At 47.7% G+C, this 25,467-nt stretch overlaps 1 protein-coding gene across 3 annotated transcripts in view; it reads left to right on the top strand.

Annotated features, from left to right (window-relative positions):
- ATP13A3 (ATPase 13A3) overlaps positions 1–25,467 on the top strand; it is a 63,362-nt gene that overhangs the window by 749 nt on the left and 37,146 nt on the right. For all 3 annotated transcript variants that reach the window (XM_031957386.1, XM_031957388.1, XM_031957389.1), the window contains exons 2-3: positions 23,342–23,442; positions 24,489–24,662. In XM_031957386.1, the coding sequence (XP_031813246.1) occupies positions 23,392–23,442; positions 24,489–24,662 (225 nt within the window). In that variant the 5' untranslated portion in view covers positions 23,342–23,391. The remainder of the gene's footprint in view (positions 1–23,341; positions 23,443–24,488; positions 24,663–25,467) is intronic.

Here is a 25,467-nt window from a genome sequence, read left to right on the forward strand (position 1 = left end):
CGGGCCCTGCGGGGGTCAGGGCAGGCGGGACCGGTAAAAGCCCCCCGCCCCCCGGTGCGGACCACATTTCCAGGGTCACGCCCTGGGGACGGTGATCTGTTTTCTGGCCTGTTCAGATGCCTTTGTTAGAGTTGTCGGGACTGTGCTGAGCGACCCGCCGGTGTCGGAGGGACTTGGGACTAATGCAGAGAAGCCCGCGTTCTGTGTGAGGGTTCCGACCCTTAGCGGGAAGAGCCGAGTGGACTCGGCTCTTTTTTTGTTGGGAGATGATGCTGTGGGATTGGTGGGAAGGGCTTCAGGGATGACTCGGAAACATTGTCCTCATTAGGCCCTTTAGCCTTGAAGAGACTTACATAAAAGTGTGCCTTCCCAGCTTTCGGCCAGACCAGCTGCCCCTGCCTGCGGTGGGCCATTTCCCCAGGGCGCTCTGGGCCTCTCACTGATGATGCCGCAAAGGCTGCACTGCGGGCTTCACGCTGGTGATGTGGGCCTCCTGTGAGCCTCTTGTTTCCAGGGCCTCGCTCCTGCCCGAGCGCCGCCGGCAGCGCGTGCGGTCTGCGGGACCTTTCTCTGAGCCTCCAGGGCTCAGTGCTGGGACTGATGGTTAAACTCCCGGCCCGTTGAGTCATGGTTTCAGCACAGCTCCAAGCGGCTCTCTGACACCAGTTTGCCAGCAGGGCATTAATTTGTCCCGGGCTAGTTCCGGCCAACATCGAGCAGCAGTTTGCAAGTGTGCGGTTCAACCTTAGTTGCTTTGATTTATATTTCTTCTCTTAGTGACTTAAGAGTCTTCAAATGGTTGTGAAAACCATTTTTCCTTAGAGGACTTTGTTCCTGTCCTTTGAGGACTTAACCAGAGGAGATGTGATTTCTGGTCTTAAAAAAACTTGTGCTGACTCCTTTTCCACTTGGATATGTATGAGCCCTTTCCCAGAGGTACTTGATGCTGAGGATCTTTACCGAGTGGGTACCTGGGTCCTTTTAGCCCAAGCTGCCACCCCTGCTGGGGGGACCTTTCCCTTCAGGACCCTTTGGCAGTTTTTGACCTCCTCGACACTGTATCACTGCTCTCTTAGTTCATCTCAAAGACAGCCTTCTGTCAGAGGTCTTCCGGCTTCTCTCCCTTCTCTATCCCAACTTGAAGATTCTAGTGCCTATCTCTTCGGGTTACCTTTTATCTGGTCCTTTTGTGTCCACTGCCTCTATCGTCTCACCTGATAGAAAGTGAGTTCTTTCAGGGCAGTGACTGTTGCAGTTTTAGCTCCTGGAATTTACCTTGTGCCTGCACACAGTAGGAATTTAATGAATCCTGTCGATCGTCTCTGTTGGATCATCATTTTTGGTAGAATTCTTTTCGCTACTGATAAGTGGGCATAGTTAGTTGTGTGATATCTTTGTCTTACCAAATAATCACCTGCTTCCAGTTGAGGGGACAGAAATGTCTTTCAATGAAATCAGCCCACATAACTCTTTTATCCCCTCTTCTTGAGAAGTAGTGATTTCATCATTTAACTGAACTTTCCTTATTATTTTTTTCATTTATAGCAATGCTGACAGTGATGTCTATCACCAGACAAGTCTTAAAATGCCTTCTGTGTGCACGAGTACAAAAGGGAGATGATCATTTTCTTCAGACAATGAATGAAAAAGCATTTTGTAAGTGCTTATGAGGTGTCTGGTACCTGTGACACAGAGGCAGCTCCTGCTTTCAAGGAAGCCGAGTCTCCATACTTTCACATGGTTCAGTTACTTTGAATAGTGTCACCTTGTTGGTCATTGGAATCCATTTACTAGCCATTAAATATTTATAGACATCTAAAAATGCTTTGATTCTGTTGCTCTCTGGACCTTTTGCAATCAGTTGGAAGAGGAAGGAGAGAAACCCAAGATTGAAGGGCATTTGGTAGATTTTTATGACTACCAGGAAATGGCCCTGCTCACCTGACTCGTAGCTCAGCTAGATTGGTGCTTGACCAGTTCCAGTAAGCAATCTTTACAGACAGAGCCATGCTCCAGGACCAGCTTGATCCATAAGAAGTGCTGGAACTTCTGCTCTGCTGCCACAGCCTTTGAGAAGCCAGGGTCACCTGCCCCATCTGCCAGGAAGAAGCAGGAAGTCTGGCTTGGGAGTGGGGGAAGGAGAGTGAGTGTACTATTTGTTAAACTTTGAATGGTTAGTCTTGTGTTGGTTTTTCTCCTGAACTTCCCTGTCAAATTTTATTCGTGGTGGAGGAGGGGCAGTATGCCCTTTACAGAGGGCTCAGCACTTCGTGGCTTACTTCCTTTCCCATCAACTCCTCTGCTCAGGAGCATCCTGTATGTTCCAGGGGAAGCCCATCCAGCACCTGGCCATTGATCGAGCCAGGCTGCTCAGGCAGCATCTCAGTGTCCTCACATGCTTCTCTCAGTGGGAGGGTTTGAGTACAGAACAATAAACTCCAAAAGCCTTCCCTTTACAGAGGTCTCGAAACTCCTTCCTTTCCTTCAGTTGTCCTTAGTGCCCTCCTTCCCCTCCCGCTCCCTTTTCAGTTTCCTTTTGTGGGTTATCCCCTCTTCAGACTGTAAGCTCTTTGAGTGTGCTTGTATTCTGAGCAATGGATAAATAATGATTAATTGATCGCACAGATCAGTTAGTCTTGATTTCTTGCTGTGGAAAGGGAGAAGAAATGCCATCCTTCCTTCTTCTATAGTGTTTCTGTTCCAGAACCTATTAATAGTTTGGGGATGGGGAGGCTCTAGTGTAGCATATTGCAATGTCTTTACTTCCATTTAAAAGTCCTTTCATGCTGTTGCCATATGATTTTATTGTGATAACTTCTTGGTGAAGGTAGAAGAGATCTTTAGGCTCATTTAGTCCAAAGATTGCTGAGAAAAATGGATCAATAGAGAGGTTTCTCTCTTTTCAGAGATAGGGAGGCCATGGTTATGTTTGTAGACAGAAAAGTAGCCAGCAGCCATCTGCGGCAATCTGTTGGAGAAGATCCGATGCAATGGGATCTCTTGTTCAGGAGTAGGATGACCTTTTCATGTGAGTCTGGGGTGAAGGAATAAGATACTGTGGCAAAAGGTGTCTGAACGATGGAAGATGAAGAGGGAGGAAGATTAGGGGTAGCTTGGCAAGTGGCCTCAGTTCTTGCAGTAAAGTAGGAGGCCAGGGTCTCAGCTGAGAGGGTGAGTTTGAGGGAATGAATTCTGGGAGGAGGAATGCACAGGTTTGGATAAGGATAGCATCGTGGGATTGCCTTGCAGTAAGAGCCTATTTGTTGTGCAGCAGTCAGCCTGGCTTTGTATTTTCCTTCAGTTTGTTCTGCAGTACTTAGGCAGGAACAAAAGTCAAAGTGATCTGGGGCTTGGCAGGGCAAGATCACCATTATGATAAGGAGCAGGGGACTGAAGGGGACAGTGTAGAGGTCAGCCTCCATCCATCAAGCAGTGGTGATGGAAAAGGGAAGAGGGAATAGAGGAACGAAGGATTGCAGGATTGGCAATCCTCATGTGGATGGCAGACAGAGGTGGGGGTTTCCAGGCCGAGAAAATAGTGGACTTGTGGATGATGGCAAGATCAATGGTATAATGATCTTTGTGCCGGCCTGAAGTGGGTTGGAGGACTTGGTCATGCGTAGTGGTGAGGTTGGGTTTGCAAGTCTTACCAGTGTTCGGGTTGAAGAGTGTCACTCACTATGGAGGCAGGAGCTGCGGAGTAGAGGCAGCCAAACCGGGCTGAACTCAGCACGGAAAGAAAGAGGTGTGCTGGCAACATTTTGATCAGATATGGACTGGGGGAATCTCCTAGGGCCTCGGAGCCCTTTGTCAGCTTGGTGATGCCTCAGAATGTTTGAAGATGCACAAAATATGCAGGATTGCAAAGGAAGCTAATCATATCAAAATACTCTTGAAGACACTAAAACCCCAAGTGAAGACCCTCTGCTCTACAGAGTCTTACATAATCTTATTTTATAGATCTGCCTTTTGAGACCCAAAGGGGTCATGACTTTGCTGAGATTTCTACCAATGTATTTCTGGAAAATCTGAGACTTTTTTCAACTCAGTTGTGTTTCAACTCAGACCCAGTGAGATCACAGACTCCTCGATACCCAATTTGGGAATCTTACTTTCCTTCTTTCCTTCTGGTAAGCCGATTTCTCAAGCCTCCCACTTCTCTCTCCTTCCTCTTTCCTCTCCATTTGAAAGGTCAGACTCATGGCCTTTTGCTGAGGTCATCTGTCATTTGATAAACCTGGAAAATTTTGCATATCTTTTTTTTTTTTTTTTCCTGACTTGTTGAATGACTAGTTTCTGCTCTTTAATTGATGACTGGCAGTCTATTGGGTAATAAGTCCATGGCCTGAAGCATGGTAGATAATCACTTTCTGCACTGCCCTTTAGATAACCATCAGGGTTAGTTACCTTTGGGCAGATGCAGCTGACATTTTTCTAGGCTATTTGGAGGTATCTAAGTGAGCTTGGTAAACTGGATGCAGCTGTGGCAACTTTTTGTGTACTGATGGCCCGCCTGGATAATTCGGAGCGATCTGGATCTTGGGGCTGAGCTGCCGGGCTGTCTTGGGGATAGCCACCGGCCTACTGTTCTAGTGAGTTGAAGTGCTTTTATTGTTGAATGAAAGGGAGAATTACTGAAGGGGAGGTTTTGGGGGAAGGCTTGTAGGGGACAAAGACCAGCTTCAGGTAATTATATATGTCTGCCTTGTGGCTAGGAAAGGAGAGGAAGCTTTCCCCTCTTTCTTGTTCCCCAAACCCAGTTCTTTATGAACTTCTAGTTCAGCAGCATTCTGGATAAAATAAACTTCAGTGGGAAGTTTGGGAACTCACCTCAACTCCTCTTGAAAACATTGCTTCTCGTAAAATGTTCCGAATTCTGAATGAGAACTTGTGGGGAAATTGGGGATTATCCTCATATGATAGGACTTTGAGCAGTAACCTTTTTGAATTTTGGACACGATCTCAGCTCCACAGCAAGATTATGTTTGCAAGCTTTTTGAGAGCCAGGATTGCTTTGATTGTGTTTCTGTTTCCCACACTTGATCTCTTACTGGGCCTGGCACAGAGCAGGCATTCCATCTAGCAAATCCTTGTAGATTGGTGACTCCAAGCCATTATTTCCAGTCGGTCCCCAAGCATTTATTAAGTACTTTGTCTGAGCGAGGGGCTGGGCTGAGCTTCAGACTACTATATTCTTTGTAGTTCTGGTTCACAGACCTCTGAGAATCCCAGAGAAAAAGAGTCAACAGAGAAACTGAGACCATTCAGTCCATCTTCCTTCATCCCCTCCTCGAGTGGGCCATCTAGCCTCTTTGTCTGGATAGGCTGCTGTCACTCCTGGGCTGAGTTCTGCTAGCTGGCCAGGGAGCTCCTCCTTGGGAGAACAGTGAATCTCCCCACATAGCGGTTTACTTTCTTTTTGTTGTGGCAATTGGTTACACAGAGTCACACAGCTAGGAAGTGTTAAGTGAGTGAGACCAGATTTGAACTCAGGTCCTCCTGACTTCAGGGCTTGTGCTCTCTCCACTGCGCCACCCAGCTGCCCCATCGTGGCCTACTTTCAGGGCTCTCCCATGGGGCGGCCTTTCGGGTATTTGAAAGCAGCCATTGTGACCCTCTTAGAGCTTTCCTCGGGTGTTCTGCTGAATTTTCTCTATAGTGGATCTTCCCCCGAGCCACTGTTTGCTTCTTCACTCCTTAGTATCTTCTGAAGTTTTACTGTGACTTTCCTAACAAATGGCCCAGAGTTGGCTTCAGCTCTGCTGGGCCCTGATCGGGCCTGCTCTTGATCCCAAGTTCTTTAATTTTCAGAAAGACACTTTTATTATGAATTAAATATTTTATTATGCAAAGAACAATGAAGAGTGAAATTACCAACTTTTATTGTGTTATAAAAGTATGTTCAATTAAACAAGGTGGAGACCAAATTAAACTGCGGGATTGTAAGTAGGGCGGCTTCCCTTGATCAAGGCATTTGTTACCTTGGGCTGTCTTCTCCGTTGCTTAGTTCCTAGTTGCTTAGTCATGTCTTTTGCTAACTTCTCTTACATCTGGGAAAGGAAAGGGGAAAGGAACGCCCACCTATCAAACATTACTGTGTCAAACACTTGTAACTGTAGGAAATAAGGGCTGTTATGATCCCTATTTTACAGTGGAGGAAACTGAGGCAAACTACATGGTTTCCCAATCCCCCCCCCCCCCCCCCCCCCCCAGGTCATACAACTCCTAGATTAGATTTGAGTTGAGGCCTTCTTGCCTCTGCCCACCGGCCATTTAAATGTGCCTTGGTCTTGTAGCCATCATGACTGTAGTCCTTGTAGCCAGCCAAGGACTGGCCTCCTCTCCTGCTTCTTTCCTGGAAAGACAGTCCTGCCATAGAACCTTGGGAACCTCTGCCCGGAAATGGATAAGTAGCAACTAGCATTTGATGGTGCTCTCTTACCATTTGTAAAATAGTAGACATTTATAATTGACAACTTATATATTTCCTCATTGATCCACGCTCCCCTTTCACACATGTTGCTCTTCCCCTTTGGACCCTGCACAATCAGGGCTGTGGTTGTTGCTGTGTCTTATTTTCTTGCTGGTCTGTAGTTCCCTAAGAATTCAGCCACTGACTGACTTAAACTTGTCACTTCTTTGCCTGTTAGCCTCCTTTTGACTCTGGAAATGCTTTTCTGATACATCTTGAGATGTTTGTCATCTGCTGTAGCCCCATGTTCCTCATGCTTGTGGTGACCAGGGCAATGCAGCTCTGCCATTGCTGTCCCAACTCAGTCCCGTAGGCAGGAAAGCCTTTCCCAGGCTCCCTTAATTCCAGTGCCTTCCCTCTTTCCTTGTTTCCCATTCATCCTATTAAGAGCTTGTTTGCATTTCTTCACTTCCACTTTTCTCTTAACTCCTTGAGGATCTTGACTGTCTTTGCCCTTTCTTGGTATCTCTAATTAGTACTTTTAAGTCTGGAACACTATAGGTGCCTAACAAATAAATGTTTACGGACCACCTGACACAGTTGAACTGGGGTTTTGCAGAAGGGAGTTGCCATTTACAGCTCTTGGAGCGGAATGAATAAGCCCCTGGGGAGAGGAGATCCTTGAGAGTTTTTCAGTATTAATCATCCAGGTTTTTTTTGGGTCGCTATCTTTTAAACAATTGAGTTAGAGAGCTGCTTATGTAGCCACATCCACTTTTCTTTGGACAATTTCCTTTTTTTCTTATATAAATTATTTCTCTTTGAGCTTTCAGAATTTAATTTAAACACATTTTATTGATACTTTTGGCTTTTAAAGCAAACCCCAGTCATTTGGCGGGACCCCATCTCCAACCCTTCCAACTCCCTCTGCCTTCTAACAAAGAAAAATAGTTAAGCAAAACCAACTGTCAAAGTGACCCTAACATTCCACAGCCTTAGCTCCCTTGCCTCTGTTGAAAGGAGGAGGTGCATCTCCTCCTTTCTCCAGGGCCAAGTGAGATAATATGTGTGAAGTGGGCAGCACAGTGTCTGGCACGGAGGAGGTGTTCTAGAAATGCTAGCTAGTAGCTGGCTATTAAGTTTAATGTGGTTTGGAAACACCCAGTTGGAAAGACAGTTGGCGATATGGAACTGGAGCTCAGGAGAGAGACTAGGAGTGTGTAGGGGCTGCCTGTAGTGATCAAGGAGCCATCTGAAAGGGTTGCTAAATTGGGACATGCTGGGAGGGCTGGCAGGCTAGTGTAATTCCACTTCCCTAAGGCAGCATGTCCTTTAGACAAAATAGGAAAAGATTGGCTGGATTGGTAGTCTAGGTAAGTGGATGTGCAGCCGACTGAAAAATTCTGCTCCAAGAATTTTGGTTAGTACGATGAGAGCATCTCGAGGGGGGTGTGTTTAGTGATATGCGTGACAGGGACTACTGGCTCTGCCCCTTCTCCATGTATAGTCATAGGCATCATGGCCTTTCCCGCCAGCTCCTGGGGAGGCTGAGGCCGGTGACCGTTTGAGCTTGGGAGTTCTGAGCTTGAGCGTCTGATGTGAGTCTGGCCCCAGTAAATATGGTGAGCTTCTGAAAGCTCGTGGAGCCTGAGCAAGGAGGCAGCGGAGAACCAGGAAAAGTTTCTGAGCAGTGGAGTCACAAAAACAGCTGTGATCCGGTCGTGTGTGTCAGGTTGTGGGGGAGCTGCAGAATCCCAGTGGGAGCTGTAAAAGTTTCCCAATGAGTTAGGGAGAGGTTTTGTTTTTGTTTCTGTTGGTCAACTCCTAAAGAGATCATGGAGGCTCTAGATGGATGAGGGGTGCTGAAAGGACAGCTGAGTGCACAAACCACCTCATCTTTGGTTTAGGGGCTGCCTGCTCCAGGGCTTTGGGTCTAAGTACCTCTGTGCCCCTTTTTTTGCCCTAGTTTTTGAGTCCCCAGCAGGAGTAGGGAAGAGAGCACTGTGCTTGGAGATGGTACAGATCTGCAGGGGGTCAGTTAAGGAGCTAGAGAGGGGGCCAGACCAAGGGAGTCTTTGAGAGTAATCTCATCTTTTCCACAACAGCCGTAGGTTAGTGGATAGGTAGGACGCCTTTGCCAGCTCCTCTGCTCTATGGACAAGTTGGAGAGCTGTGGGATCATGGGGTAGGTTTGGGTGGATTCGGAGCTGCCTGAATGAGCCAAGCCAAAGGGAGGTGGTAGTTCTGTGCTTGGGAGGAACGTCTCTTGAAGAAATGGGGAATGTTTAGCTGAGATTAAAGACCTGGATGATGTGCTAGATGTCCTCACGTATTTGAAGGGCTGCCTGGAGGGAGAGAGGTTGCATTAGTTCCATCAGGCAGAGCTGGGACTGGTGGGTGGACACTGCAGCCCAGATGAAGGTAGGTTTCAAAACAAGAGGACCGAGCTGTTCTAGAAAGGAGCGGCTGCCTGGGGCCCGAGCCAGCCACCTCTTGCTCACCAGAGGTCCTAAAGCTAAGATTGTTTTTCATAGTTAGACAGTTGCCCTCTGTGGTCCCTTCCAGCTCTGGAGTCCTGTGGTTCTGTATTGTTAGTCTGGTAAGTGAGCTGTCCAGTCACCGAGTTTGGCATTAGATCGCTCGCCTGATCGAGCGCCCCATCAGCCTGGGAGCCCAGGATCGTGGCTTTGTGGGTGTTGTTCCTCAAGAGCAGTGGTGGTTTGACTGGCACCTTGCACGGTGCTCCCTGGTACACGGTAGGCAGTGACACTGGAGAAGTGCTCGTTGACTGATTTATCCACTCCTGGCTTTTGGCCCTTTCCTAGTAAATAGAGGCCTAAGGATGTCAGCAGAGAGATCCAAAAGACCTTAAATTTGAGGACATCTGGGCACATGGTGAGAATGAGGGATAACGCCACCAGTCACCCAAGGAAGGCCAGACCCTGAGGGGACCCTTCCTGTCCTCTAGGGGGTGAGTGCTGGTATTGGGTGGGATTTGCATCAGCTTTAAACAAGATCTAAAGGGCTAGGCCATTGATTTTGGGCAAACGCAGCATTTTAAATGTTAGGATTTAGAGTTGGTGAGGATCTTGCAGATCCTGGAGTGAAATCCCTTTATGTTGCAGGAGTTGTCCAAGGTCCCTGAGAGGGTGAGGCTCTGTTGGGAGAGGGGAGCTGGCCCTGGCCCTCTCCTAGGCCAGGCTGAGACCTGGCCGGTTCTGCTCGGTGATGATCCCCTACTCCGTGGCCGCTCTGTCTCTGTGAACCCTGCCTGACTTTCCTTGACCTTCCTGGCTCCCGGTTTTCTCATCTGGAAAATAGAACCAAGGGGGCGTTGCCCTTTTCCAGTTCAAAGTTTATGATCCTTCAGTGGGAAAAAAAAATTGATTGGAATTAGCTCTGCACAGCTCAGGTGCCTTATAATGTAAGATGAGTGTCGTGTTGTGGTTTGTTGTCATTGTTGTCAATCAGCTTTGCAGAGTTTCTCTCCCCACCTCCCTCCCACAGAAGGTCTAAAGGGCACTTGTGGACTCCAGAGTCTCACCTGCCATCCAGTAACATCCATCCAGCCCCTCCTCCCTCTGCCTGCTCCTTCTCTGTCTCCTTTGCTGGATCCTCCTCCTGATCACACTCTTCTTCCTCTGTTTTACGGGATTACCAGTCAGGTCTCCCTGTCCTGCCTTTCAGACAGCTCGGGCTGTCCAGTAGCATCTTACACTGCAAATGTCCAGAACAGAGCTCAGTATGTTTCCCCCTAACCCTCCCTCCCCCCTCTCTCTTCCCCTAACCCTCCCTCCCCTCTCTCGATCCCTCCCTCACCATCTCTCTGATACTCTGGGCTCCCGACCTAATAGTCACCCTGGATTCTTCATTCTCTCACTCATATTCAGGATGGTGCCCTCTTCTCTCACCTGACACTGCCACTCCCCCCTACCCACTGCAGACTCCTCACCTCCCCCCTGGGCCATTCCCATGGCTGCTGAGCAGCGTTGGGATGAGGGGAGGGGTCTTTCTGTCTCTAGTCCACTTTGTCCTGCATTCATTCACCAAAGTGACTTTCCTGATCATACCAAGGCCCCCTCCCCTCTACTCTCAATAAACTCCAGTGACTCCCTGTTGCCTCCTGGAGCTATTTGTATTTCAAAAGCCTGTTTGGCATTCAAAGCTCTTCATAGTCTACTTCCCCCTGCCTTGCCTGTCTTCTTGCCCTGACTCCCCCCTTGCATTCAGGACTATTCCAAGGCCTCCATGCCTGGAATGTTCTCTCTCCTCTGAATGCTGACCTCCGGGGCTTTGTTCCAATCCCCCCTTTTACAAGCAGCCTCCCCAGTCCCTCCGGTTCTGGGGCCTTCTCTCTGCTCAGTACTTCAGCCTGTACAGGGCTTTCTGCGGATTTGTTTTATCTGTCGTTGTCCTCCCCCTCCTCCCCCTTTTAGATCATGGGCTCCTTGAGGCCAGATCTGGTTCCTCCTCCGGTTGTAGTTCCCTGCTGGCCCTGAGCCCAGCAGGTGGAGATCAGACCCAAATGTTGTGATCCTCCCATCGGAAGCTTCCTGGAGTGTGCAAGCGGTTTGAAGGCTTGAGGCTCCTGGAAAAGCTCCCCAACTTAGCTAGATCTTTCCTGGCCTGGATGGTCAGGATGGCCTGATGGAGCTCTGGCCTGGCGCTCCCCCTGGTGGACGAAGGTGTCCCAGCAGACACCTTCCCTGCTCCTGGATTTCCCCAGAGGTGCTCATTTGGCCCAGAGGCTCCCACACAGTGAGTGCCCGATCTGTCCGAGTCCTGGCTGGGAGGCTTTGTGCCTGTGTGTGCAGAGGCCCACCTGGTCGAGACAAGCCGGGCCAGCTTCTCGGCTGTGGCAGCCTGACCGACTATAAGATCTCGGCGTAAAAAATAGTCAGATTGAACGATCAAACTCGTCCAGGAAAACTCTGGCTGGTGCAAAGTTGTCATCCTACCTCTTGGAATGATGCTTGTCATTTTGAGAGGCTCGTTTGATTAACTTTCCTAATTACAGCTGATTTATTGGCCATCCCATTGTTGGGCTGCACACAAAAAGTATGCCTGGCCAAGAATGCATGTTACAAATGTAAATACAATGTTAGTTTGGGGTCCGCTGGACACAATGGTCTTCCTCAAGCCTAAACACAGAAACAAAAGCAAGTATTCTAAGAGACAGCCTCAGATGGGAAGTGATAAAATGGGCATTGACTAAAGCTTTGTTGAGATTTTGCTGGTCAACTTGTAAAATTTCCATGTATTCATGAAATACTATTACGTCATTCTCATTGTTAGGGGCTTGGGACTGGACGCGATGTGGTCCCGGCGGTTTTGTAGATTAAAAAGCTGTCGTTCTGTTCCCAAGTGCTTAGTGTGAGAGATCCCAGGAAGCAAAGGTGAGGAGGCAAAGAAAGAGGTGGCTGTGGTTTACAGGGAGTAAAGGTTACTACATAGAGGACCTGCAATAGGAAACCCGACTAGAGGCTTTCCACACAGAATCACACATGGCATTTCATCACTGGCTAATTTGTGTCCTTCACATACATTACTTTCCTTACCTGTGGTTCCTTCTAATAGAATGTAAGCTCTTGACACCCCGGTCTCTTTCCTCTTTTATTGGGTCCACTGCAGGGTGCTTAATAAATGCCTTGTGAGTAATGAATGGATGCAAGATAGAAAGACATCTAGACAAAATAATCTTAGAGGGACAAACATCTTCCCTTTGAACAGGATCAGAGACGTCCCAGAGATTATCTGTGTTTGCGCAGTGGACTTCTGTATGTGCTTTGAAATAGAAGGAAAAATCTGTCAGTAAACTTTAAGTGCTTTCAGTGTGTGAAAGACATTCCTGGCCTCAAGGAGCTTGCAGTCTAATGGGGAAAGCACAAAGAATATTGGGGAGGGGGGGACTGGTAGGTTGGATGTGGTAGAGAAGTCCGGTGGGAGATGAAGAATGACTCTCTGCTCCCCTGGCTGGGGGGGGGGGGGGAAGGGGGCGAGGGACTGATGGTGGGGCAGTAGCAGTGTCTATGTCATCTTGGGAGAAGCCAAAGTGCAGCTGAGTCAGAACCTCACGCCCCTCCGGTGGCGAACGACAGGAAGAAGGCCGCTTGATATCAGCCTTCTCCCTGACATGCCCCAGCAGCCCCTGCCTAGGCCTTAAGTTGGAGGCTTCTTCGGAGGCACCCAGCCTGTTCTGGGCTTGTCTGAGGGTTTCCACAAGCATTTCTCCCACCTTTTTTCTCCTCACCCTGACACCACAAAGGCAAAGGTGCTCCCGAATGGCAGTGGGAGCTCATCTTCCTCTGCTCGCGGGCCATGCTCCCTGAGCGGCGAAGCGTCCCCTAGCCCCATTCTTCCTTAAAGGCCTTTTTTGGGCTGGGCTTTTCCTGTCTACACTGCTCGCGTGCACTTAGAGCCGTGGAAAGTGAACGCCAGGGCTGTTTCTTCCCCTGCCCGGCATTTTGTCTGGCATCAACAAAACTCTACTTGAGACCTTGATGCTGTGGTAAGGGAGTGCCAGCCACACATTGGGCCATAGTCGGGGCTCTCGGTTCTCTGGGAGGGATGTTCTCTTAAGGGCTAGCAAGCTTCGGTAGCACTGCTCATGCGCAGCGATTTTTAACCTGAAAATTTAAAAGGCTCTAGTTTGGAGTCCAGCAAATGCCTTCATTAGGCAGAAATTGTCTTTGGGAAGTTGAATGGGATTTGTATGGAGTTGCCCGATTCGGAATGTGTGTCCTTAACACATATTCCTCTCTCGTGTGAGGATGGCAGGGATGAGGTTTACCTTTCTTACGATTCCCAATACACACCCATGTAAATAAACGCTTCTGGACTGACCAGGCCGTAGCTTAAGGTTTGCTTATGTTTAAAGCCCAGGGTCAGACGCTTATTAGCTGACGGCTTTGGCCCGGCTACTTACTTCTTCATAGATCTCAGTTTTCCCAGTATGTAAAATGGGGGCAGAAATATATTTGTGACCTATTTCAGTCATTTAACTCTATTATACCTCAGTTTCCTCACCTGTAAAATGAGCTGGAGAAAGCCATGGCAAACCAGTCCAGCATCTTTGCCGAGAAAACCTTAAGTGGGTCATGAAGGTTTAGACATGAGTGAATGACAACAGCAACTGCAGAGCCTTTACCTCTCACTTTAAAGTTTGCAAAGAGTAATGGAAAAAGAAAAGCGATGGCTCTGGCCAGGGTGGAGAGTTTTCTGTTTGGGGACGTCACAAATGCAGACTGCTGAGGACAGACTTTCTGGCGAATTCAGGAAGGCTTTTAAAAGAATTGGGACTTTGTTGATTACAGTGAAAATGAATGCAAAGCTGGCCTGAAGTGCTCCCCATCCAAATGAAGTTGGAGACCCCGGAATAGCTGTGGTGGCTTTCCCTGCCTAGGATTACCCTTGTCTGCCAGATACAGGCCTTCCTGATGCCTCAGACCCCAGCGCTTGATTGTGATTGTGACTCTGAGTTCCTGAGTGCCATGTGAACAGAACAGGATTCAGCTTGGGGGACTTGAAAGCTGAAAACAAAATTTTTAATGAATTCTGTTTTATTGATGCCCTTTGCTTTTATACTGTGGTTCTTCAAATACTTTTCGTATCCCCTTGAATCTTCCTTTGTAACAAAGAAACATAATTAAACAATGCAGGGACTGTCCTAGAGTCTTTCATTTCTGAAATGAGGGAGAAAGTTTGTTTCCTTCTCTCTCTTCTAGGATCTTTGTTGGTTTTCAGGTACTCCGAAGTTTCTTATTTTCCTTTATATTGTTTGTTGTCATTGTGTTGCATTAGCTTGGACCGATCTTCCTCTGTTTCCCTGAAGTTCCTGATTATTCTTGAGGAGTTTACATTCTCCATTCACAGATAAATATGAAGTCCATAGTTTGGGGAACACTAAGAGCTAGGGATCAGGAAGAGGAGTCTGGAAGGGGAGCTGGGGCTTCCAAGAGAGGCAGAGGGACAACATTCTAGGCCCAAGGGCAACCTACACAAAGAGCTATGAAGATTAGCTCTTGGGTTGGTTGGCTAGAGTGCTCTGTATGAAGGAGAGTAATAGTTGACCCTTTTGGAAGAGCAGACTTAAAACCATTTGGGAAGAGAGGTGACCATTTGGGAAGAGAGGTGAACATATCCATGGGATGATCAAGATGGGCGAGAACACAGGGAGTTAGGGGCTGGTGGGCCTTGAGGTCATCGGCACACGAGAGCACTAGGGAACAGGTGAGAGAGAATTGGCTGCTTGAGAGTCCAGCAGAGGAGAGTCACGAGGGTGGCGAAAGAGCCCGGGCTAGGGCAGTGGTGGCCATACCAAACAGAACAGAACCTCCCAAAGATGGTGGTCAGCAGTCAGAGAAAAGGCCATAGAATTTAGCCACAATGAGGTCATTGATAACCTCAGAGAGAGAGCTCATCATGGAAGACGGGAGGTTAGAGGGCAAACCCTGGGGTATAGAGCTAGGAAATGGTCCAGTTAAGATTTCCAAAGGGGAAGATTTGGGACAGCTTTGTAGGGATCTGGGAAAGAACCAATGGATGGATAGACTGAAATTGGGGGAAAAGGAGATTCTGGGAGGAGGAGGGCACAGGTCCGAGGTTTGTCTTTGGCAAAGGAGAAAGGTTTCTTGTAGACTAACCTAGAAGAGGAGAGAAAGGGGGATGCGTCTTGATGCTGAGAATAGGGGTGGTTTTGAAGTAGAGCAATGCTTTTTTTTCTCCCAGGAACTGGTGAAATAACCCCTCCACCAAGCGTGGAGACAGCAACTCTCGGCCTAACAATAGAAGGTGTGTGCATACATGGGAAGTCATAGATCCTTGAAGGAAACACAGTCTTGCCAGCTAGCTATTTAGAAAATTCAAATCTGGGAAAGGAAAGCTGTTTAGGTTATACAGAAACACCAATTAAAACAGACATTCCCATATATGTCATGGACTAGAAGGCAGAATTTATGGCCTTCTGGATATGGAAGGGATCTTCAGTATCGGGAGTTCGCTTTCTTTTTTCCTTTTTGATTTTCATTTTCCCTACTAAGGTTGGAAATATTTTTTGATAGGGCTGTACTAAGCTTTAACTAGACTAATAGTTCTTTTGACAGTTGTTTGTTCCTATCCTTTGACTACCTTTCTGTCTTGTATGTAGCTCTTGTTGCTACCAAATCCTTATCCAAGAAATTTGATGCAGACTCCCTCCCATTTGACTTTTTCCCTTTTCCTTGGTGCATTAATGCATTGTATACAGAAAGTTTTCAGTTATGCGTAACCAAAGTTACCTATTTTGTCTTTTGCGCTTGCCTTTGTTGCTTCTTTGTTAAGAATCTGTGCCCTGCCTGTATCTTTGAGAGATATTTGGTCTGTCTCTTTTTAATAATTTGATCTTAAATAGTAAAGACACATCCATTTAGAGTGGATTGTGGAGTGTGGTGTATGGCATTGGTGCCATATTGCTTTTTAATTTTTCCAACCGTTTTTATATCCGGAGGGAGCTTGCTTTACTTAAGTATATTGTGCCTATACAAACTTTAAAGTACTACGTAAGTGAAAGCTTCACAACATTCAAAGTTGTCCCATTTGTTTATGATTTTTACCTCAGCTGTAGAACCTATAATCTTGCTTTTACTCTGCCATCTTGGCTCCGCCTTCCCTTAGATTCCATCTTCTTAAACTGTGGGTCAAGGTATGGGGTTGTAGGGTATGGGGGCTGTGAGGATTGAGAAATGATTTCTTATCAGTAAATGTTGCATTTTTCTATCTATTTTATATACCTGTATACCTGGGGTCATGTAAAAATTTCTTGGGGTTGAAAAGGGCTTGCAAAATAAAATCGAAGAAGCCATGCTCTAGAATGTGCACACAGTGAGAATTGCAGGTGAGTGACTTTATCCTGTGGTTTTCCCCAGTACTTCCCCAACTGAGCCGGGGGCTGTAATGGAAAAAGGATTGGATCTGGGCTTCCAGGCCCTTCTGTGCTACTTGGGCTGGCGGCAAACAGCATAATCTCCCCTGGCTTTGATTTACTCAGCTGCAGAGTGGGCATTGGAGGGAATCCGATGGCTCTGAAGGTCTCGTCCCAGTCTAATGCTCTCATCTTGTGAATTTCTCCTTTGCCTAGAATTTGATATGGATTATGAAATGCTTTACAGGGATGTGAAGGTGCGGTAGGAGGAGACTTGGGGAGCAGATTTGTATGGGGCATTCCCCTGCCATTTCTTGGGTGGTACAAGACCTGCCTGGCTCCCTAGGAGATGGAAAGTGCTCCAGAACGTTGTGTTGGTGGGATGTTCACCCTCCCTTCCTTCTCTCCTTTTTCCCTCTCTCCTTCGCTTGTTCCCTCTCTTTTCTTTCTCTCTCCAAATATAATATACATGATGTTTTGTGTCTCTTTATACACATACATGAAGTAATTTTTGAAAACCATCTGTCCAGAAACCTTCATTTCTCTGTAAGTGATTGTTTTCCTTTAATAAATTGCCTAGAATTCTTACCAATGAAAATCCTTCTTTTCTTTCTTAGAATACGATATAAGAGTAGCCCTAGGAAAAAGACCAGGTTAGAGTCCAAGTTGATAGCTATACCCAGAAAAAGAACTCTGGGAGATGACTAAAAACCATTACATTGAATTCCCAATCCCTATATTTATGCACACCTGCATTTTTGATTTCCTTCACAAGCTAATTGTACAATAATTCAGAGTCTGATTCTTTTTGTACAGCAAAATAATGTTTTGGTCATGTATACTTATTGTGTATCTAAGTTATATTTTAATATATTTAACATCTACTGGTCATCCTGCCATTTAGGGGAGGGGGTGGGGGGGTAAGAGGTGAAAAATTGGAACAAGAGTTTTGGCAATTGTTAATGCTGTAAAGTTACCCATGTATATATCCTGTAAATAAAAGGCTATTAAATAAAAAAAAAAGAGTCCAAGTTGAGCAGATTCTGCTCTTCACAGGTGGAGCCTGGAAGTTCTTTCTGACAAAAACTTGATTGTACCAGAGCTTGAGTAAGATTCTGCTGGTTCAGCTCCCAGGCTGGAGCTCGTGTTACCATTTATTTAGTATTTTGCATATTAAGGGAGAAAGAATTTCAATGAGCCATCCTTGGCAAAATTCAGGATCCTTTCCATTTGGGATGAACATTCTTGTATTGTTTTTTACTGGGGCTATAGAATAGCCGACAGTCTTTCACTGTAAATACTAGGAAGGGTTTGGTCAGAAGCATAATATCCTATAAGCTGCTTGCCATGTAGATAACATCCAGGGTCAGGCTTGCTGGGTCGGGTTGGGACCCCAGTGAACTGAGCTGGGCTTATTTGAATAGCCTCTGTCCTGGACAGCTGGCAGTGGCTTCAGGCACAGCTTCGGAGAATCCAGTGAACATTTTCAATTGTTCGAAAATAAAGAAGTGCCAGATTTCTTTGATATTTTAATCTTTTGATAAGGAGTTTTGGGAAAGCCTTTGGAGACTTTTTTTTTCTTTTGGGGGGCAGGAGGGGGGGGATTTTGTATAAAACAGTTGAGGCAGCAGCAGCACTGGCTTCAGCTTTATTTTCAGCTGCCCTTTGAAAGCATCTGATACCCCAGCGTTGGGGAGGACTGACTAGCAGGTGCTACTGGTAAGAACATTTGCTTTATTCTCTAGTTTGTGATTTGAAAATTGAATTCACTTTTAAAAAAGGAACCAAGTTGTATCTGTCAGTTGGTGTGTTTGAATTGGAATGCTGATTCTTAAAAGGACATTTGTCCTAATAAATTAATATTGGAAGGATCTGTTGGTATTTGTGTGTGTGTGTGTGTGTGTGTGTGTGTGTGAGAGAGAGAGAGAGAGAGAGAGAGAAATCATGTGGACTTTCTTTTTATTTGTTTTATTGTATATGGATGATGACATCTCAAGTTCAACAAGTGTCTCTTTGGACACTTTCTGTCGTCATGGAGCTTTTACAAAGAGGAGTCTTTCCTTTCAGTAGACAATCACCTTCATTCTTTGACTACTCATTTTCTTGACTTGGTTCATCATATTTTTGTCTGGAAGATGAATTTTACCCATCCTTCCTCTCTAACTTACTATCTCAGTATTTAAATCTATGACTTCAAATATTCATAATTTGAGAAATTTCTATTTCATTTGGGTTTAGCTTTTCAAAATTATTTTTGTAAAACAAACCCAAATATCCAATGTGAAGAAAGAGCCACTTGATAGACTAGATTAGGCCTATGAGTTATTATGCTGTAAGACTATACTATAATTTTCTGAGGAAAGTTGTATCTTAAGCTTGCAAAAAATTAGCTTGATTTCTTGACATTGTTCCTTATGGGTGAGAGCTAAGAAATAAATCCCACCAATAGATGATCCCTCAGGATTGAATTGTTAGTGCGGCTTTTTTAAGAGAAGCAGTATTTTTTGCAGGGTAAGAAGAATGTTTTAATCTGGACAAATTCCAAATGAAAAAGTAGAAAGAAGGCTTCTGCTATTTTTTCAGAGGTGAAAGGAAGCCAGAAATGAAGATGGAGCTAACTTGATGATCTGATCCTTAACCAGTTGATATTCACTGAAAAAAAAGTTTTAAGTAACTGACTAGTGTGGAAGAAATCACATATGGGGGATAGGATGCAGAGAGGCTGCCCCTGATCTGTGGGATTTATAATCGACATCCTGTGGTTAATTTTTTGGTTAAATATATTCAGGGCTGTGCTTATGAAAACAGAACCCAGCCCAAGCAACCCTGGGCTGGCCGGCAGAAAGTCCACAAGAGGAGGCTGCATGTTGGCTACTAGGCTTATCCACAGCCCCCAGCAGCCCTGTCTCTCCCCCACCCCCTCCTTCCCCCAATGTGTTAGTGAATGTTTGACTTGTGACTCAGGAATTGTTAAAAATAAGTTTGGGCTCTGAAAGCCTATTCTGTTCAGGGCCTTCATTTTGTGGCTGCCATCCGGTGACCAGCCTGTGGATGATAAGCTTCTGGGTCCTTGTGTCCCCTTTGACCTAAATGCCTATAGACTCCTCAGAATATTTTTAAGTGAATTAAATACAGAAGATTGCAAGGGGGGGAAATTATATTGAAATAGCTGTTAGCATATTTAAGAAATTCAGGTCAGACGGCCCAGATGGGAACTCCAGCTCCCGAGGCCCCACTGAGGTGTCAGTCCCCTCCCCATCACATTGGGCAGGTGGGAACCAGTTTCCCAGGGAAGCCAGCCTGTTCTTTTAAAAATTCAACAAGTGGTCCTGATTTGCCAAGAATGTTAATTATTATTAACATATTATATTATTAATATAATATTAATGAGTGAATGCTCCCTGGAAACCTTTTTACTTGATTTGATTGATTATAGTCCCTTCTTCTAACCCAGGTACCTGAGGCAGTTGGCAGCCTGCTTGTGTTCCTAAGGTTGCCTTCAGGGTCTCCCTCCAGCCTCCAGAGCCCTTCCTTCTCTGCGCTCCCTGTCTGTGTCCTCCCTAGAGCACAGTTGGCCTCCTCAGGGAGCAGAACACTCCATGTCTGTTGGCTTTTAGGCTCCTTGGGTGGCCCCAGGACTCTGTCCCTCCCTTAGCATCCTACCTGTCAGTGTGGTTGTGGCCAAGAGTCAGCCAGGCTGGACTTCCAGTTCTGCGCCATCTTTACAAGCTCTGTGAGCCTCAGTTTCCTCATCTGTAAAGTAGGGATAAAAGGAGCATTACCTCTCAGGGCTGGAGTGATCTCCGATGAGAAAATTGATGTAAAGTGATTTGCAAACTTTAAAGAACAAGAGAGGGTGTGTGTGTGTGTGCGCGCGCGCGTGTGCCATTGTTACTATCTTGTTTTAGAGTTATTTGCAAATTAGCTTTACTTCCTCCATCTCTTTGAGGATCTAGCTCTATTAATCTATATCTGTGGAATCTCTTCCTGCTCTCCAGTCCTCCAGCCTCCCCCACCCGCCGCCTGCTCAGTCCTGGGGTTCCTTCTGGGCCTTGGGGGCCCCCACCTGGATCCTTGTCTGACGCTCACATGTAGTGCCCGCTGATTTTGGCTGTGGCAGAGGCCCTTTGGGCTGTTCTGAGGTGGGAAGCTCTTGGGCCCATCTCTCACCTCTTGGAGGGGGGGACTTGGTCCTTGTTCTTTTCTGTCTCCTTGGGGGAGGTGTGTTGTAGGCTTTGGCTTGGTTTTATTTTGATTTTAATTGAAGCGAACATTTTCATGGGGGAAGCCCCTGCTGCCAGTCCTGGTAGTCCGGGACCATTTCAGGTGGAGAGCTGCCTGATTGTCTCTTGTTGGACTCCTGCTGGCCCGGCCTCCAGGTGGGGCAGAGAACATTGGGTTCTTCCCACCTCTGGGGCGAGGCTCTGCCCCTTCCTCCACTTGCCTGTTGGCTGATGGACGGTATGTCGGAGCTCTTCCCCGCCAGCTCACCTGAGACTGTGAGAGCTGCTTGGTGGGTATGTGGGGAGGGGCTTGGCCCACCCTGGGGAGCCTGATGACCTCGTTCTGAGGGAAGGAGTGAGAGAAATGGGGCTGGTCTGCCTGTGTTCCAGCTCTTGCCTGGTTTCCTCCCTGACCTTAAGAGTGCTGCAGCAGAAAGCTGCCTGTCGTGGCCATGCCCTTTGTCCAAAGCCCTCAGGAGTCCTGGCTTCCCACCTCACTTTGGGAGAGGGCAGCCTCCTGTTCCTGTCTATTTCCCTCCTTTTCTTACTTAAGAAAGATGGACAGATCTGCCTCCTTTTGCCCCAGAACTACTTCACTCGGCTTTGGGAGGGAGAAAGAACTGACCCAAGGAGCAAAAATATACGAGTCCTGATCGTTCCTTCTGCTCCCTTTGGCACCACCTCTCAGGGGTGGTTGGTACCAGGGGGCCGTCCCCTGTCCCAGCAGACTTGGGAGCAACAGTTGTGTTAATGAGGGTCCAGAACTGGCTGAATTTGATTTCCAGGCCTCGGACAGCCCATGGAGAATAAAGGGGACACTCTAACACGAGCGAGAAGGCCTTAAACTTGTTGGTGAGGACGGCAGATCTTTTGAGATCCTGGAGAAAGCTGTCACGCCAACCTCCCCTGCCTGATTACTGCACAGGCTGGTGGGATGGGGTCACAGTGGGCATGTGCACAAGCAGCTTCTGTCGCCTGTTTTTGATGAAAGAATTGAGGGCCACGAGGGGGGAGTTCTCTGTATGACGAGGCAGGGCTCTGGCCCTCGTCCTCCTGTTGTCCCTAGTGCTATCACAGACTTGGATCTGGTTTGTGGCCAATACCAGGCTGGAATCAGGAGCTAACACACTGAGTACAAAAGTCAGATTTCTAAAGATCCCAAGCTGACATCCTGGAACAATGGGCTCCACCTGACTGGGAAATCACTGAGGGGCCTTGGGTTTCTGGGTCTGCCCTCTTGTTCTGCTGCCTTTGTTTCTCAAGAGCTCCTTCTTTCCTGTCCCGACCAAACAGCCGTCTCTTTCAGTCAGAGTCGTGCAGGGAGGCTCTTAGCTGAGGACAGAAGGCCTGCTCCATTGGCATTCTGGGGAAACATTTTAAGTGACTTAGGTTACTAAGGCCAGCAACTGGCTCTGTATCCCTGCAGAGTTTGCAGGTGTTTCTGTGCCTGTTTACTCATACAATCTTTTATGAAGGGGGGAACTGGGACAGGCTGTGCCTGTGGTTTCAGAGCCACCAAGAGTCTGAGGCAGGATTTGAATGCAGCTCTTTGTGGCTTCAAGTTCAGCCACTTGTTATGACTGACTAAATGAGTCAATGAGAGAAAGAACATTTAAGAAAAACTTGAGTGATTACTGTGTGCCCAGCACAGTGCTTGCCAGGGGCGGGGGGTGGGGGGAGGTGCTATAGAGAACTACAAGGGAAGTGTGGGTGCTTCAGGGGGAGGGGACCTGGGAGCTGGCCAGGAGCAATGGATAACCTGCCTGTGGAGGGCACAGACGGGTGAGTCCTGTCTGCTCCTGGGCTTGGGGCCCTCCCTGGCTCCTCTGCTCTCCTCGGACCCCTTCATGACCTCCTGTCATCTCCTCTCGCTCCCTTCACACACAGCTGTCATTTCCCCCTCGTTGGTGTCCCTGCAGCCCCCTAGCCCCAGTCTGCTCCCCCTTTTCTCTGGACCCTCTCCCCTCGGGCCTGCCCCAGCTGCTGGCTTGCTGCTTGTCTTAAGGCCCTTTCTGCCACAGGATTGAAGGTGTCTGAGTCCCACGTGGTTCTCGGGCACTTGTTTCTGTCAGATTAGAATCCGAGTTACCCTGAGCAATTGAGGGCCACTTTACCCCATTCTTGGTGTTGACACTCCCAGTGCCTGACGCGGCTCAGGAACACGGTTGGCGATCTGAATCGATGCTGGCCCTGCCCCCGTTTTACAAAGCTTCACTCAACGGTGGGCTCGCTGTGGGCCTGGTTCCTGTTTGTGAGGGGCTGCAGACCTCGGGGTTGAGGGGCGAAGCGTGCAGTTCTCATGAGGGGAGGCCTGGGGCTCAGCTGGAAACCGCTGTGGGGGAGAAGGTCAAGTGCCGTAGAGCCAAGCAGAGACTAGCCTCGCCTCCGGCTGGTGCCGGGGCCCAGTGGGGCCACAGACAGAAGGGGGAGGGCTGGCTTTATTTCTCAGGGGAGAGTAGAATGAGCTGGTCTCGTTGCTTCAGGCAAGGGGGCTGCCCTTCCAATCTGTGCCTTGGTTACTAAGACCGGGGGAGAGTGGGCTGAGACAGCCCACGTGGGAGGCTTCGAGCGCTGGAGAGGGCCAGGGCTGCCCTCTTTCCCCACCTGTCTCCAACTCTGAGCCAAGACAATAGCTGACCCCCTCAGCCTCTGAGGCCTATGGAGCTCAAAGGCTTTTTTGCCAAGACTTGGGGCGCCTGTCACAGCGAACTTGCCTGAGTGGGGTGGGGTTTGCCCGGGCACAGACAATGTGGCTCCTTTAAGAGTTCAGCATTAAACATAGCAAATTCTTGTTCTTTTTCCTCTTAGTTATCTTCAAGTGTTCTGAAGCAGAGGAGTAATTTCGTAACGCAGTAAAAATGGACAAAGAAGAAAAGAAGACTATTAATCAAGGCCAAGAGGAAGAAATGGTAATTCTTGTCTGGTTTGGGCAGTTGGAAAGAATTCGATAATTTTGTGCTGGGGAGCAGGGTGGAGGCTCAGCCTGGGGGCTCCGTCCACTGTGCCACCCGGCTAGTTCTAATAGTAGCTAGCACCTAAAATCCCAAGGGCGCTGGAGGTGGGACTGAGAGGGTAGGGAGGGATTCCTGTAGTACGGCCAGCCGGATTACCGATCGAAACAAACCTTTTTGCCGTGGATTGTTGGAAAGGAGGCTAGCTGAGGATGTGAATTGTTCTCCCATTCATCACCATTGTTAGGGGAGATGTGGATTACGGATGCAGGGCTCCCTCTCCAAGAGAACAATGTAGTGGTCATTTCCCACTAAGCCATGTAATTCACTTCCCCAGCAAACTTGCTTTTCGGTGAGCTGGGAGCCCCATCAATGAAGTGTCGTAGCTCCAAGCTTTCACTGCTTGTTCTCTCTCTCTCTCTCTCTCTCTCTCACACACACACACACATACAACACACAGTACTTTGTATGTAGTTGCTGCTTAATATTTTAATTTAGTGCAAATGTATGTTGTCCCCATCCTTGGGCATTTTTACTTGCTTGCACCCAGATCATCTAGGTGCTTAAAGTCATGTTCCCGCTCTACTCTTTGGGTTGGTAGCTAATTGTGAGCAGGGGCGTGTGAATACTGTGTTGGAAGCTGGTCCCCCCATGTTCAGATACAGTAGAGGGTCCACGGTGAGTATCCTGTCATGGAAATGTCGGCCAGTTCGTTTTATTGACGCTGCGGGACGTTCTTCACTCACAAGTGACTGGTTATTTCTTGGGTAATCAAGAAATCCCACAAAGACTGGTTTGTTGAAGGCCCGCTAGAGTGCCTAGGATGGTTTCAGGAAGTGTCCCAGGGGAAGTGGTGTATGAGCAGATAATTGGGAAAGCAAGAACAAGGATCGCTTTGAATACGGCAGGTTAACTGTTCAGCTTTCAAATGGTAAGCGGTTAACTTCTCTGCCTAAAATGCTAAAGGTACGGTTGCTCACTATTTGCCTTCCTGTTTGGCGCAGGAGATTTATGGGTACAATCTGAGTCGTTGGAAGCTGCTCATAGTTGCATTTGGGGTGATCTGTACTGGCGGCTTCCTCCTCCTCCTCCTCTACTGGATGCCCGAGTGGCGAGTGAAGGCCACGTGCCTCAGAGCGGCCCTCCAGGACTGCGAGGTGGTCCTGCTGCGGACGACGGTGAGTGTGGCTGCCCTCCTCCTTTCTCCCCCCGCTGGGTGCCGGCCCTCATCTTCCTGGGCCTCCTAGTCCACCTAGTAGTTTGCCAGTTGTGTTTGCTGCCAGTGTATTCCATTCCATTGTGAGCTGGGAAGATGCTCTTGTTAAAGTATGGCTCTGACTGAGCCATCTCTCTTTGCAAAAACTTGCTGTTCCCACAGTGCTTGGCTGGCGATGGAAGCTCCAGGCCTTCTGTAGGACCTCCATGTTCTCCACCTGGTTCACACTTGGCTTTCCAGCTACACTGGCCCATAAGACCCAGAATTTCAGGGTCGTTTTGTCCTCTCCTTTCAGAGTACTTCTCCAGGAACCAGGCTTGTGTGTCAGGAGTTCCCCCTTTTTCGGGTGCCCAGCATTGACTGTGCACTCTGTGCGTCTCCCAGTGGCATTGTGGTAGGGCTTGGCTCTGAGCTCAGGCCTCCAGACAGTAATCCCTTGTAGAACGTTTGCTGAATCGAATTTAACTGGAGTTCTCATTTGTTTTTATCGATTATCACTTCATGAGGTGTTTCACATACAAAACCATCTCTTGTGGTCCCCAAATTGGTAGGCAGGAACCTGGAAACCTAGAGAAGGTCTGGCTCTTGCAGAGCTTTCTGTTGGTCATTATGGGGCCTGGCCATTATGCTCTGCTGCTGCTTTTTAAAAATTAAATATTTTTATTTTCAAAATATATACATGGATAATTTTTCAACATTGACCCTTGCAAAATCTTGTTTCCAAATTTTTTCCCTCCCTTCTCTCCACCCTCTCTTCTAGATGGTAA

This window comes from Sarcophilus harrisii, chromosome 3, assembly GCF_902635505.1.
Source record: "Sarcophilus harrisii chromosome 3, mSarHar1.11, whole genome shotgun sequence".
Taxonomy (NCBI): Eukaryota; Metazoa; Chordata; class Mammalia; order Dasyuromorphia; family Dasyuridae; genus Sarcophilus; species Sarcophilus harrisii.